The 15,045-nt window shown below is 36.3% G+C and overlaps 1 protein-coding gene across 2 annotated transcripts in view; it reads right to left on the bottom strand.

Annotated features, from left to right (window-relative positions):
• Positions 1-15,045, bottom strand: part of Agmo (alkylglycerol monooxygenase) — a 356,668-nt gene that overhangs the window by 236,156 nt on the left and 105,467 nt on the right. For both annotated transcript variants that reach the window (XM_021178991.2, XM_021178992.2), the window contains exon 4: positions 10,639-10,742. In XM_021178991.2, coding sequence (XP_021034650.1) covers positions 10,639-10,742 — 104 coding nt within the window. The remainder of the gene's footprint in view (positions 1-10,638; positions 10,743-15,045) is intronic.

Genomic DNA, 15,045 nt, shown 5'->3' with positions numbered 1-15,045 from the left:
AGGCATTAAACTCTCATTTATGTTCTGAATTTAAGTCAACTAAAGCAAATAGTTTTATATTTTAGTGACAAGCAGAATCCATTTTATAATTTATAATAGGTTTAGAAGCAATGGATCAAATTAGTAAGCAATAAAAGAAATTAGGTTTGTTATTCAATCATGGTCTCACCACAAACTATTTGTAAAGAACAAAATTGTTAGAAATATAGATGTCCATTTAGTTCTAAACGTTCGGTAGTAGTGTATGATATAAAGTAGTATATGGTAAAATGCCTTAATAAAAAGAATAGGAAGTGACTTATTTTGAATGTTCAATAAATAGCATTTTTGTAAAAAACAGTGTCTGACAGATTAGTATTCAGTGTACATTACAATTACGAAAACTGTAGAGAAAATAATCTTATGACAGTGACAGCTATTGTAGAAAGGGTGGTTCTATTGCTATGCTCAACCTGGGCTTCTTCCAGCAAAGGACCTTTGAGATCCCTCCATGTTCACATGAAGCAAAGCCCATCAGTTTGTAGACTACAGTTTTTGATGAGTTTTCCACGGGATTAGACCTCCTTTAAAAAGTGCCAGATGACTCTTTCCATAAATTTTAATTCAGTTTTTCCTCTCTCTGGGCAATGATCTGAGCACCTGTGTGCATAGCATACACCCTGTCCTATGCTAGAAGTGGCAGTCTTGCTGTTTGGGACACTGTTTTTGTTGTTTGTTTGTTTGCTTCCTATGTAGCTCAGACCAATCTAGAAGTATTAATGTAACTAACTTTACCTCAAAGTGCTAGGATTCCAGCTATGCATTACTTTGCTAAGCTAAAACACTCTCTCTCTCTCTCTCTCTCTCTCTCTCTCTCTCTCTCTCTCTCTCTCTCTCTAAGATTTAAAAGAAAGCTTGGGTACTAACTTGCATTAACAGAATAATCATTCTTTTTGATTAACACACTGTTGCAAAGGAAACTAATTATATGAAAAAGGGCCCAATCCTCTTGATTGAAAGTGAATCTGTAAGTGTGGTCTAGGAATGAGAATCCTTTATTTCCTCTTTCTTCCTGTCTGCCCTCTTTTATCTCTCTTGTTTTGTTGTTACTGTTTTGCATATAAATTTGCATTTGTGAGCCAAAGGGACAAATGCTTTTCCTCAGTGGAGTGCTAGACTTAAACCTCCAGCTCACTTATCTCCCAGCTCCAAACTTGCTGTCAATTTAACTGCTCATTCTATTATAAATCCTTAAACATAATTAATGGCTTGGCAAAAAAAAAAAAAAATCCCTTCCTCTTCATACTTTGTTAGTGCCTGGGACAGCAGGGGAATTGTGCTTATTTACAAAATAACTACATTTCTACCTAGCATTCACACCAATACCACTCTGATAATACCACAGGGCTCCTTAACTGTAAATAACAGTTTACATTATGTTGACTATTCTATGAGATAATTAATGTATAACAGGACCACTATAGAACTATACACATGAAGAAATGATGAGGATAAGACAAGGCACAGTCTCAGTCCAGCAGAGAAAAGTCAGTGTAGTTTGTCCTGCTGGAAGCCAGTAGAAAGACAGTGGTTGGGTGGTGGCATCTTGAAGCAATAAACAAATGGTGCATGCAGGGATAATAAGTATTGTGACATTGCTGCACTTGTTGAAAGTAGTGTTGTAAAAGCCTAGACTGTGGGAGGCTTGGACAGATCTCAGAGAGACCAGGAGGCAGAGTGCAGATGTAACAGAGGAGTATGATCTAGGAGGAACATGCATTTCCTAAAGAAATAATGGATTTATCAGTCTTTCATGTGTCTGTATCTTGGTATAGAAAAAATGTAGAATGGATAAAGAAAAAAGTTAAATGCTAAATGAGTGATGATAGTATTTTAAAATCATTTTAAGGAAGTTGTAAAGAAATTTTAATCCAACAACTGTGGCTACTCTGGCAAGGGATCACATATAAAGATCTTCTAGATCTGTGTGGAATACACACACCCAACCTTAGTACACACCTTTAAACCCAAACAATGAAGTAAGGTTGATTTGTAAAAGGAAGCAGCCATCTTTGAAGGTGACATCCAATTGAGGCACAAAGTGACAAATCCGAGAAAGATTTGACAGAGATAGAATACACGAAATCTTTAGAGAACAGAAAGAAAAAAGGCTCCTAAGAGCAGCCTAGAGTGAGTCAGGGATGGAGAGCAGTTGACTGAGTGTAGTTCAATTGAGTTCAGCCAGTATAGTGGAGTTCAGCCAGTTTAGTTCAGTTCCAATCAGATCACTTGAGTCAGTGCAGTAGAGTTGAGTTCATTTGTAAGTTCAATGCAGGTCAGCTGAGACAGTTGAAGCCAGAGAATAAGAAGGATCCACGGTTAGAACAAATTGCCAGAGTTCCTTTGAGGCCAAACAGAGCAATTCAGTCAAAAGCCAAGAGAAGCCAGATTGAATCAGTCAGCTTGGAGAGGATTTTGTGTTGGATTGAACCAGCCAGTCAGAGATCAGAAAGAGCTAGAAAGGGTGATCTTCTATTCAGTAGTAAGTCTCTAAGATGAAAATCACATCTGGAGAATTAGTTACTTTTACAAGTTTTTTCAGAAAGTAACATGTAATGTCCACTTTTAAATATGTCCAAGAGAGAAAATGAGAAGAGTAATGTGGTAAAATTAAGGATTAAACAAGAGATGACTATTATCTTAAAGGTAGAAAGAGATGATATGTTCAACTCTGACATGACTTAATTGAAGATGTGAATAGGAGTAGAAAGAGAAATCAACAAAAACTTGAAATTTCTCTACCATCTTTCCAAAGATGACCATGCATGAGGTATTAACTAGTAACCAGAGCTGGAAGGGATTAAAATTCTAGAAAGGTTTCCCAAAGACAAAGAAGAAAAACCAAAGAGGGTTCAAGTTCGTCTTAGGGCTTATTGAGCACATAGAGGGATTTCTATGTCTAGAAGCCCAGGTCAGAGTAGGGGATCACAGACAGCATAGCCTGCTGCAGGACTACCGGCTAACAGCACCTGGTGGTGGGTGTGCAGAGTGTGGATAGAGAGATGACTTTTTCATGCCCCAAGGATTTCAGTGTGGACTAAAATGGTGCATGCAAGCAGTTTTGCCAATCATGGAAAAGAAGCAACTGAGGTAGGTGCATACAGGGAGACCTGAGAGAAAAATCAGGGTTTGGGGGACAATTAACTACTAGTAAACTGCTAAGCCAGATGGCAAAACTTTGAGTGTATACATACTTTATCATTTATTACTATTATTTTTTATTTTTTGGTAGTTTTCCTTCATGTATATCTGTGCATAATGTATGTACAGTGCCCAGTGTAGCCTTAGCCAATACCCTGGAAGCCAGAAAGGGACCATAGGTCTTTTGGAACTCCAGGTGGTTGTAGGCTGGCATGAGGTTGCCAGGAATTGAATCCCAGTCATCTAGAAGAGCCATCAGTGCTGTTAACCTTGATGAGTCTTGTTAGCTCCTAGTATAATTAATTTAAAAGACATAAAGAAGAAAACAAAGCCTTCAGGACCTAAGGTTTCTGAGTAGTTTAGTTTCTTTGTTTCTTTCTTTCTTTCTTTCTTTCTTTCTTTCTTTCTTTCTTTCTTTCTTTCTTTCGTTCGTTCGTTCGTTCGTTCGTTCTTTCTTTCTTTCTTTCTGACATCTTTAAATCTAGAAGTCTTTTGACATCTTTAAATCTAGAAGAACTTTTATAGTACTACCTATACAAAAAGCTTGTTTTTCTTTTCCTTCAGTACACACTAGAAATTGTTGAGTCAAGTAGTATGTCCACATTAAGTCCATGATAACAGAAAAGAGCCAAATCCTTCATAACAAATACAGAGCACTAATATTTATATTTAAAAATATACATGCTGCCAGTGAGATATTTCATACCAGTAACCCCAGCAAAAAGAATACTGTGGTGGCCAGATGAATGGTGATTTAAAGGCCATCCTTAGCTGTCTCATAAAATACATCTTTTGTTTTGGTTTGGTTTTTTGTTTTTTTTTCTTTTTTTTTAATTAGGTATTTTCCTCACTTACATAAAATACATCTTATGTTTTTGAGAAGTATTTAGGAAAGTAACAAGAGCTCAATGCTCTAAATTATAGTCTAGGCCTGCCTCTCTGTTTCCATGTCTACGTGCCTGTGCATTTTTCCCTTATACATCCCACCTTCTCAGGCACACTACAGTTTAGATATCATCATACTATCATAGGTTGAGTGGTAACCTCCCCAAAAGAACATGTAATGCTCTAGCATTTAAAACCCCACCATGTGAGTTTTTTTCTGAAAGTAGCATAAATCCAGAAACAATCAAGTAAACATGAATTAAAAATAGTGGGACCAATTCAATAGAAGTAGTGTTCTCACAAATTGGATTCACGCGCCAAAGGCATGCAGGAAAGCTGGATAAAGAAAAGGTAGGGGAGGCTCTGTCTAACCATAAAGAGTGTAGCTGCTGTCAGCTAACAACCAGGAGCTCGGTTAGAAATGGGTTCCAGGACTTTCAGGAGAGAAAGTCCTGGGTCAGCTGATTTTACACTGGCAGCTTCAAGAATTGTAAGGAAATCCATTCCATTCTAAGTCACCACTCTCTGATACTTTATCAAATTCCTCAGGAAATTAAATGTTTTTTCCCTGTTGAACATAACTTGTTCTTCCCTCTCTAAAACTGTGTTTTCCCCACAATTCTGTGCTTTCCCATGTATTTTACCTTCATATAACATTCCATTTACAACCTTGTCTTTGGCTAATTTTTGATATTCTCACAAGTTCAGAAGAGCCATTACTTCCTCCATGAAGTCTTCTGTGACTCAGCAATATTGACGGTAATCTAACAATTTGTAACAGGAGCTAATTATTTGTTGGAGTATCTCCTAATAAAAGAAACCACCTAGAAATGCAAGATTGCTTTAGTGAACTACTTCACTCCCAGCCTCTTCCATCACATCAGGAAATGCTAGAGAATGATATTTATGGAAACCTGAGGTGAGAACACTTCCACAGAAGTGACCTGACAACCTATGATTGTATAATTTAGCCTCTTGTGTAATTCTCAACAGCAACATTCAACCTCCTTTCTCAGCTTCTCATTCACTGGGAGAGCAGGAAGGGACTAACAGATTGCTAGGAGGAGTAATGTAAATTCAGCGGAGTAGGTTACTTTTAAAACAAATTTCCAAAATGGCTTGGCAAGCTACAGCCTTCCACTTCCTGGATGCATCATATACTTGAAACTCAGAAATAGAGGAGTCAAGAAAGAAAGAAAGAAAGAAAGAAAGGAAGAAAGGAAGAAAGGAAGAAAGGAAAGAAAACAGCCTCCTTTATTTGGCATCTTAGAATATTTGTTGATGGTAGTAAAGGATGTCTTTGTGTGTTCAGACGAGATTCAGAGTGTAGTTTTGTCTCTATAATTCATAGGAGTCCAAAAATGCTTTCCTTCTGTAGCCAGAACTCATTTTAGACTGTGATTCCCCGGGTTCATTCAAAGATATTACATCCAAAATTCTTAGCTTCTTGTATCTTTATTTCTTGATATTCATATATCTCCAACTCCAGCAACTGGAAAAATAGTTCTTGTTTATGGCTTGTCAAACCATTTTTGAAATTTGTTTATGTGCATTGATAGAAAGTATGACATAATAAAAACATCCTGCACTATTGCACACAATACAACAAACCCAATAATATTCATGAGAAATGAACTTGAGATGTCTCCAAACATTTCTCATTCACTATTTTGGGTGACCTTGAATTATCCATGTACAAAAGCAGAGAAAATATTAAGAGCTGTTTTTCATTCTCACTACCACCAAGACTTAAGCACTGATTGGTTCAAAATATCAACTGAAGTAGACCAGAGGCTTAGATTTCTTTTGTGTGTGTGTGTGTGTGTGTGTACATATACACATACATAATCCTATACATGCATATCATATAATTATACACATACACATGAATGTGCATATACACTTGCATATACATATATGTGTATATAATATGTTTGTGTATTTTTTCTATTTCTGAAAGATATTGAATATTGCTTACTATTATCAGAAATTATACAAATATTTTATTCTTATTTACCTACTTTATACTGTACATTAGAATAGTTCAGTAAGTATATTTCTTTTGTTCAATAATTTAGTGTGAAAAAAAGCCCTTTCCTCCTACAAGTTGTCTTTAATTGTAGTGTTTATCATAGCAACAACACAAAACTAGAATAGCCCATGACTAGGTTGGGGTTAAATTTTGGGGGATGAAGTCTTTTGGGGTAAAAATGTATTTTTGTTATATTTTACTAAATGTGAAGCTACCAACATGGTATCACTACTGATGATATATTTGATATGAGATCATGGTAGCCTATTCTCATCATTCTAAAACTATTCTTTTTCCATACTCCTCTAGTACCTGAATGAGATGAACAGCTGATTAAATTCTGTTTCAGGGCCCAGTATTTTGAATTCTTGAATGGGCAAGCTTACAGTGGCAAATATTATGACATAAAGGCTCTTCCTCAAGAATGGTACTGAAAGAAATGTGAGGGAGCCCATTTATAAATACTATCTATCAGGGGATAGTAAGAGTATGTCATAGTTAAAGCAGAGAGCAAGAATTTTGCTAGCAATATCTCAGTTTGACCTGTGACAATAGACTGATCATTTTTTATATACTAAACTAGCTGCTTGTACTAATATGCACTACTTTCAAAGTCCTTCATTTTATACTCTAGATTATAGCTCTATACAGATTTATATATGTAGCATATGTAGTATATACCATATTTTTATTATAACACTCTCCAAACATTTTTATCTTTGAGAACTCATACTTGTTCTCTCTCTCTCTCTCTCTCTCTCTCTCTCTCTCTCTCTCTCTCTCTCTCTTTTTTTTTTTTTTTTCTTCTGATTCATTTATTTGCTTATTTTGCAACAGGGTCTTGCTGTGTATCCCTTGCTAACTTAGTAAACTTAGTATCTACTATACAGGCCTNCTCTCCAAACATTTTTATCTTTGAGAACTCATACTCTCTCTCTCTCTCTCTCTCTCTCTCTCTCTCTCTCTCTCTCTCTCTCTCTCTCTCCAAAATCTTTTTAATTTTCTTCTGATTCATTTATTTGCTTATTTTGCAACAGGGTCTTGCTGTGTATCCCTTGCTAACTTAGTAAACTTAGTATCTACTATACAGGCCTAATTTGGCCTCATTCTCCCAAGTTTTGTGACTGTAGGTATATGTGTTATGACTGGATTTCTCTTCACTTTTTGAGCACATGTACAGTTATATAATAAATGTAAAACTGTAGCTCCTTCATGTATCATCTATTATGGAGTTAGAAAAAGATGGCTAGACCAGGCAGCTCAGGCATTTAGTCCTATAATGCAGTAGGCAGAGTCAGGCTGATCTCTCTGAGTTCAAGGCTGACCTCATCTACACAAGTTCCAGGCCAGCCTGAGGTACAAAGATAGACAATGTAAGGAAGTGATCATTCTGATATTATTACGGATTATGAGATATCCATGCTATTGTTAGAAAATGTTTGGTATATGTACTAGAAATGCATTAATATGTATAATGCAAGATTAAAGAGATATAAAAATTATAGAAATGTATTGTAAATAAAATGACACTCAGTTTAATAGTATTCTATAAATTGTAGTTCTTTTGTGTAGGTAATGTGAGGCTTAAAATTGACTTTGAAATACAAATAGCATGCTTATAAATTCTAGAAAATGGAATTATTATCTTTAATTGCTTCATATGACAGCTCTGCAATTTCAATTTTCATGATAATATGAAAGAAATACTCTCTGAGCTTAATTTTGCTCTTCATTTCACACACCAATTTTCTTTTCAAAGACATGACCCATTTATTATTTGTCCTAAAATATGGGGTTGCCTTGGTAACTTTCAAATTATAGGCTTTATATAACTGCTGATGAGGTATCTCACAGATGATACAAGGAAAAGAAAATAATTTGAAATTAGGCTTTGATTTCAATATATTAAATATATTTCAGAATATTCAATATATTGAAGAAGGAACCTAGAAGTGCTAGTCACAAATGGAGGCTGCCTTAGACCCTTACCTTTCTTTCTCCAATGTATCTCTTCTACATCAACCCTCTCCAAACAAATAACAATTTATGAGATAGTGCTGTGAGTTATTTCCAAATTCATCACACTTTTTTGTCTGTGACAGAGTAGTATAAGATGTTTGATTTTGAAAACAGATAAGTATGAAACTTAGTTTGTTTGGATTTACACTCTTTTTTAACTTTATACATATGGATAATTTTGATTTATATTATTTTATTGGAAATGATTAAAGCAGTACAGCAGAACTAAACTTCAGAGACAATGGATGTCATTAACTTAGGTGTCATCAGTTTATTATAAAATGGAGGCATGGTTTTTATTTAGGTAATGAGCTAGTTCAGAATGTCATTGGATTGGGCAGTTTCCTGGGACACCATTTCAGCAAGGATTTCAGTCCACATACTTTCCAAAATTGTCACTATTTCTAAATGAGAAATAATCCTCATCACTTAGAACTACTTCGGTGCCTCCACCTTCTGAGGGACAAACTTTGTTAAGAGATGAACTATCTCCATCCTTTCCTTTCATGTTTGACCACAGACCACATGTTCCTTGAGTATTTTTTTCTGGAAGCATGCTTCTACCTTGAAGTTACAGTTTCAGTTCCATGCTTTTTCACCAATGCCCTGTCAAGGAGCTGAAGAAACCGTCTAAAGCTTGTCCTCCACGACACACCCTCGGTCAGCTGGGTGTTTGCACTCCAGCCACCACTGTATGCACTGATTTAATGGCAGGGATGACATAAACAGAATAAAAATTGAGAATAGAGCAAACTGGGGTCAAATATCTGGATTGGCATCTTAATCTAGAATTGTTTGATGAGATATGGCAAAGTGGGTTTTTCCTGAAACTCCTTTAATATATTTCTTAAAAATTAGTTCATATATAAAATATGTTTCTTCAGACTGAGAAATATGATGCTCTTACAGCTTTTTTTAATTTTGACAATATCTCAGGCACTTCATTCATTAATTGCATGGATGTCCTTGGTCAACTTCAAATATGCCTACCCTCCTTGTTTATACTCCTATGTGCTTCCATGGTTTCCTTATTCAGTAAAGCCATTCCCCTTAGTTTAAAAAGATAAATTTTAACAGAGATGCAGAAATAATGTGATGTAAAAGCTTGAAAATTGGTGATATTTTTCTAACAAACCCACAAACAACAAGAGTTTAGTACAGCATATTAGAGAAGATATTCCCTGGAACCTTGGTGGTGACACTGCTCTGGAAGCCTCCAGATCTCTGAGACTATACACCTTGTTGTTGTTTTAAGATGCTCAGTTTGTAGCATTTAATAGAATAGAGACATGTTTTAACATAGGGGTCTTCAGTATGTTAGTGCTAGGGAACATTTCTTTTAAGTTTGTTCTATTAACCATATCATCACAGACTTACAGGTCTGCTTTACCCATTCTACCTTTTGGTTTAGTACCCAAACAAGCATATTTTCTTTTAAATATGTTAAAAGGCACCCAGTTAAGAACTTGAATTTTACCATACTTACCAACTATGATCTTACCTCATTGACCTTCAGTTTCCTAATAACATTTGGCACAACAAACTATGAGCTTATTAACAAAGATCGAATGTGATAATAACTGAAGAATGATTCTTAATGGTGATGAAGAATCATGAATACAAAATTCAAGTGTACAGGGACCAGGCTGGATAAGCTATTCTTTACCTTCCTTTATATCTCAACATTGTAAATGCAGACTCAATCCTATCATCTTAAAATTAGAGCTACTATAGTTTCTATATACTGTGTTTTCTATGAACACATCTCTCACCTGTAGAGTACTTAAATGATATGAGGTCACAACAAGGAAATACAGAAACAAAACTAATGTCCAAAAATAAGCTCATGTAGTTCACAGCTTTAGATATTGCAAATGCAGACAGTATTGCACAGCAATGGTGAGGGTATCCTTCTGTCAGTGGCACCTCATGGTAGATTTCAATAGCATGCATGTCTGTGGTATTTAGGTTTCACCTCCTTAAATACAGAGCCAGAGAAAATAACTGAGGTCCAAAAATCCTTCCATGGACACATCTCCAACTGATATAATGACTTTCCACTAGGCCAGACCACAAAAGGTGCCAGTCTCCTAAATACTATTGGGAATCTTGTGGACCATGCCTATAACTTATGAAGTTTTTCCCAGATTTTTGAGAAATGTAAGTTTTTCTAATTAAAATATTATATGTATAAAGTATTTCTGTCTGAATGTAGTTGAACTGAAACCTATTGTATATATGTCTGCCTCCTGGTTGAGATTAGGTAAAAAAGAATATATAAATATTAATGGATAGGTACTTTCTCAGGTTGCTGTCTAGAGTGTTTTCTTGAGTGTTTCATATCAAACAAAATTTTACTTCTGGAAAGAGTGTCTGTTTCCTATGTGTCTGGTTTTAGAAAGGAGAAGGAGTCACTTAAGCACACATCTTCTAGTAGTTTACCAGGAGAAAACAGAAAGACTGTTTACAAAATTTACAAAACAAATGATACTTTCACATTTCTTCAATTTCCCACAACTTACCCAGGAACTATACTGCTGCAAGACAGACTGTCTCAGTGCTGTGGATAAGTTATAGTCTTCAGAACTGTGGTGTGCTTGGTGTGCTGCCCAGAAAATATTAATCTCTGCAAAACACATAATTTACAACAAGCAATGAGAATGAGAACAGAGCAGCTTCCATTCAGTCATGTGCTTTGCTCTGCTGAGAGCAGATGAGATGTCTGGAGCATCTCTCTGAAAAGGCTAGCTATCAGAACAATCGCTAAAAGAAGGCTCCTTGAAGCACTTTTGGAACTAGACCATATACAAATTATGAATACATATGAAATGAAACCTAACCAGTAAATACTCACACTGTATGCGACACAATTACATGCCACCAATGAAATGAAATGACTTCCAAAATGTATGCTTTGCCAACATTTACAATATGACAGATCATAAAAGCTAACTTGTGGTGTTGTAACAACATAGTCAAAGGACAGTGATGAGTTTTCAGTATGTGATAACACAATTCTAATTAAAGAAGAATTCTCCAGCGGGGAAAATTGGTGTATAATGAAATACTCCACCATCCTATTTCTTGATAGGAAAAGCTGCTGGAATAAGCAAACCATGACAATATTTGATGTTGATCTTTAAAAATAGACTTTTTAAAAAATCAAATGACACACTAGTCATTACACTTGATTCCTCTCAGAGCTTACCAAGATTGACTCCATTTCACATGCCTTTCATGTGTCCTCAAAACAAATCGAGGCTGTTTATTACACCAAGAAGTACCAAGATTACCTAACAAGACCTGGTCTCACTTCAAGAAGGAAAAGTGTTTTCATTAACCATTGTCTGATAAATACTTAGATCATGGTTGGTTATGGTTTTATTCATTTAATCAATTCTAATAAGTATGCTGTAGCTAAGAAATTCAAGAATTCTTCTTGCACGAATGAGCAGTAATTTATAAGGTCTTTTAAAACTTCACAGATAAAGTATCTGAAACTGTTTAGGGTCCAAATTTCTGGCTTATTTATTACATTCATGAGATTTGTCAATGCAGCTTATCTGTATCTTCAGATGTTGGGTGGGCTTTCTTTAAGAGGTAATAAACTTGATGAATTTTCTAAGTTTTGTAAACTGCTTACCAACTAAGCCATAGAAATAATATAAACACCATTCCCTCCTTGGAAATTTCACTATTGAGCATTTTAGAACCTGGTGCTTATAAACCCAGTTATTAAATATACAAGTAATTGAACATGTATTCTTTTGAGTTAACAATATTTGAACTTAAATATTGATCCTAATGTACCCAAAATGTGGGTTCAGAGATGGGCAAGGTAGTCTGGAGCTGCTTCCTTCTAACTTCCACAGAAATCACTGTGGAACAAAGACTCCGTGAAGGCAGAGGTTAAAGATCTGTGTCTGGAGGTGTTTTGAAAGCATTTACTTCCCATCACAAACTGTGGCACAGGAGTCTGAGATCAATGAAGCACAGCTGCGTAAACAACAAGAAGTAACAGGATCCCATGGGCTCACCTATGTCCCTTTCCAAGCAATGGACAAGAGGCAGATTTTTTTTTTTTTTTTTTTTGGCACAGTCTATATTCAGATTATTGGTTACAAAAAGGTATTTTAAAGAAAACGGTTCCAATTGTTCTTATGTGAATGGAATATGAAAAAGTTAATAGTTAATGTTTTGTTTATTTTCCTCAGCACTTGAATTGGTAAATTCTTTGTCTTAATAAATGAAAGTAAATATTAAGGAAGAAAAATTATATTATTTAGAAAAGTTATTTTGTAGAAAGATTTAATAAAATTATGTATACTGTTCAACAGTAATATTTTTTCTTTTCCTATAAGTAAATTATAGACTTTATGATCATATAACATTTTATTAGTGCTTTGCAATGGCATAATTAGAAATAATTATGCTTATTTACAGTGCCAAAATATATATTTATATGAATATATTTGCTTAATATGTAGCCAAAAATTCCACTCATGTAGCCAAATTCTAATGTAATATGTATGTTATATTATTGAGTTGTTAACTTTAAACGGTTTTAATAAACGTGCAAGTTTCAGGGCCTGGATGGCTCAGTGGTGAGGGGTCCTTGCTGCTCTTTCAGAGAACCAATGTTTCTTTCTCATTACACTGGGAGGTTCACAACTCCTTGTAACTCTAATTTCTGGAGATCCAATGTCCTGCTCTGAACTGAGTACATGCTTGCACATGGTGCAGCATACACGTGCATACACACACAAACACACACATACACACAGGCACATACACACACGCGCGTGCACATACACACAAACCATTATAAGATGTATATATTTCAATAAAACCTCCATTTCTAATATTCAACACTTGCCAATCAAAAGCACTTATATAATTACTATTGCTACAGAGAAATTTTATCATTCTAGATTTTTTCATGTACCCCTGTGGATGAGATAGACACAATCTAAAATGGTTCCTGAAGTATATTATGAATTTAAAATTTTTGATAATGTAATGAAATGCAGTTTGGAACCCTGAAAGAGAGAAGTCTTTGACCTTGCATGACATGACTCTCTCCTGTCAAATCAAATGAGGACTAGGCTCTGGTGATTCCAGTCCATTCCTGATCATGCATTCAGTAATCCACTTCCTTTTAAGTCAGCAAGCTAAGTGACTCCCTTCCAGGAAACAAGATTCTGTCAAAGGTGATGGGTGCAATATCACTTTGGTAATTTAAATGAATAGCTGTATTTCTAGTACTCTCTCATGCTCTCCCATGCCTAGATGCCATGATGGAAAATATTCTTTGCTGGTCTACTTCTGAAGGAGACGGGGAGAAGTTCTTAACTAATAAGCCTTCAGGGGCTAAGTTTAGTGTAAACACAGGGAATCCAGCTAACAGTCATGCAAATGAATGTGGATGGAACTTGTGCAGTTGAGACTGTAGATGCAATACAGCCTGCCCTCAGCTAACGGACTAACAACAAATCAACTTGGGGCTTGGGCAGGTGGGTTCACAGAAGTGACAGACTGATTGACAGGTTCCTGAATCCATCTCACAATAAACTGTTAAGCTTCTAACTTGTTGTACAACAACATATGAATAAAGTATATGCACAAGTGAATTTGTCAGTATACATGCATGTGTGTGTGTGTGTGCTAGCGTGCAGGCACGTGCATGGGCACGTATGGGTGTGGGTGTGTGGGTGAGTGTGTCTTGCATGTACGTGGAAAGTTAGTGAAACAGCATCCTTTAAGGTATTTGTTTTACTCTACTCCCTGTTCTATTGCTACAAAGAGACACCATGACCACAGCAACTTATAAAAGAAAGCATTAAATTAGGGGATTCCTTACAGTTTCAGGGGTGAGTCTGAGACAATCATGGTGAATAGTGTCAGAGTAGCTGGCAGTAAGGTATGCAAAACTGTTTTAGTCAGCAGACAATTTACATCTCTGCAGTTTGGAAGCTGAAGGGGAAATATCCAGGGGCTGATGTTGAGCCCAGTCCTGATGACTCAGCTCCTCTAAAATAGCAAACCTTCCTAGTCCTTCTCAAAATATCTTTATCAACTATTGACCAAGATTCCAAGCACATAAACCTATAGAGGCTGGGGTTTGTTTCTTTGTTTGTTTGTTTGTTTGCTTGCTTGTTTTTTGTTTTTGTTTTTGTTTTTCGAGACAGGGTTATTCTGTATAGCCCTGGCTGTCCTGGAGCTAACTTTGTAGACCAGGCTGGCCTCGAACTCAGAAATCTGCCTGCCTCTGTCTCCCTCTGCCTCCTGAGTGTTAGGATTAAAGGTGTGTATCACCACACCCGACTACAGGTCATTCTTATTCAAACCACCATAGCATGTTAACCATATTTCAGAAACACATAGTTTATTGTACAAACAGTGCTTGTGCTGATGACTGAGAAGGTCCGACCCATGCGTGGTATATGGCACATGCCTGGCACAGAGGCCTGGGCTGAAGGCGTGGAGAGTATGAAGTGTCACTGCTATGCATGAATCAATCTATGGCTCTGTGTTCAAACTGAGCGCTACTGTGCGTGTATTGGTCTGTGGCTCTGTATTCTAACTAAGCACTACCAGGCCTTTTAATCCATTGCTCTGTGTTCTTGATGAGGCTGTAATGTGAATTGACTTCCCTGAGAGGAATTAGGTGGCTTGGTAGGAATTATAATGCAAATACACATTATTTTCTCCTTTAAATTACTTTGTTTAGCACTTTTATCCCAGCAATAGAAAATAAGACAAAGAGGGAAACAGAAACCAGCCTGAGTAGGACCACAGGCCTCATCCGGCTGGATCAGCGCCAGGGTAGCGGGAGCTCAGGGTTGCCTGACACCCGCCAGCTACCCACGACCCCCGACGCAGGATTTTGGGACTGCTGGTGAGTGGAACAAAGCTTCTGCTCCAATCCA

The sequence above is a fragment of the Mus caroli genome, chromosome 12, assembly GCF_900094665.2.
Source record: "Mus caroli chromosome 12, CAROLI_EIJ_v1.1, whole genome shotgun sequence".
Lineage (NCBI taxonomy): Eukaryota > Metazoa > Chordata > Mammalia > Rodentia > Muridae > Mus > Mus caroli.
This window is presented reverse-complemented; position numbering and strand designations above follow the sequence as displayed.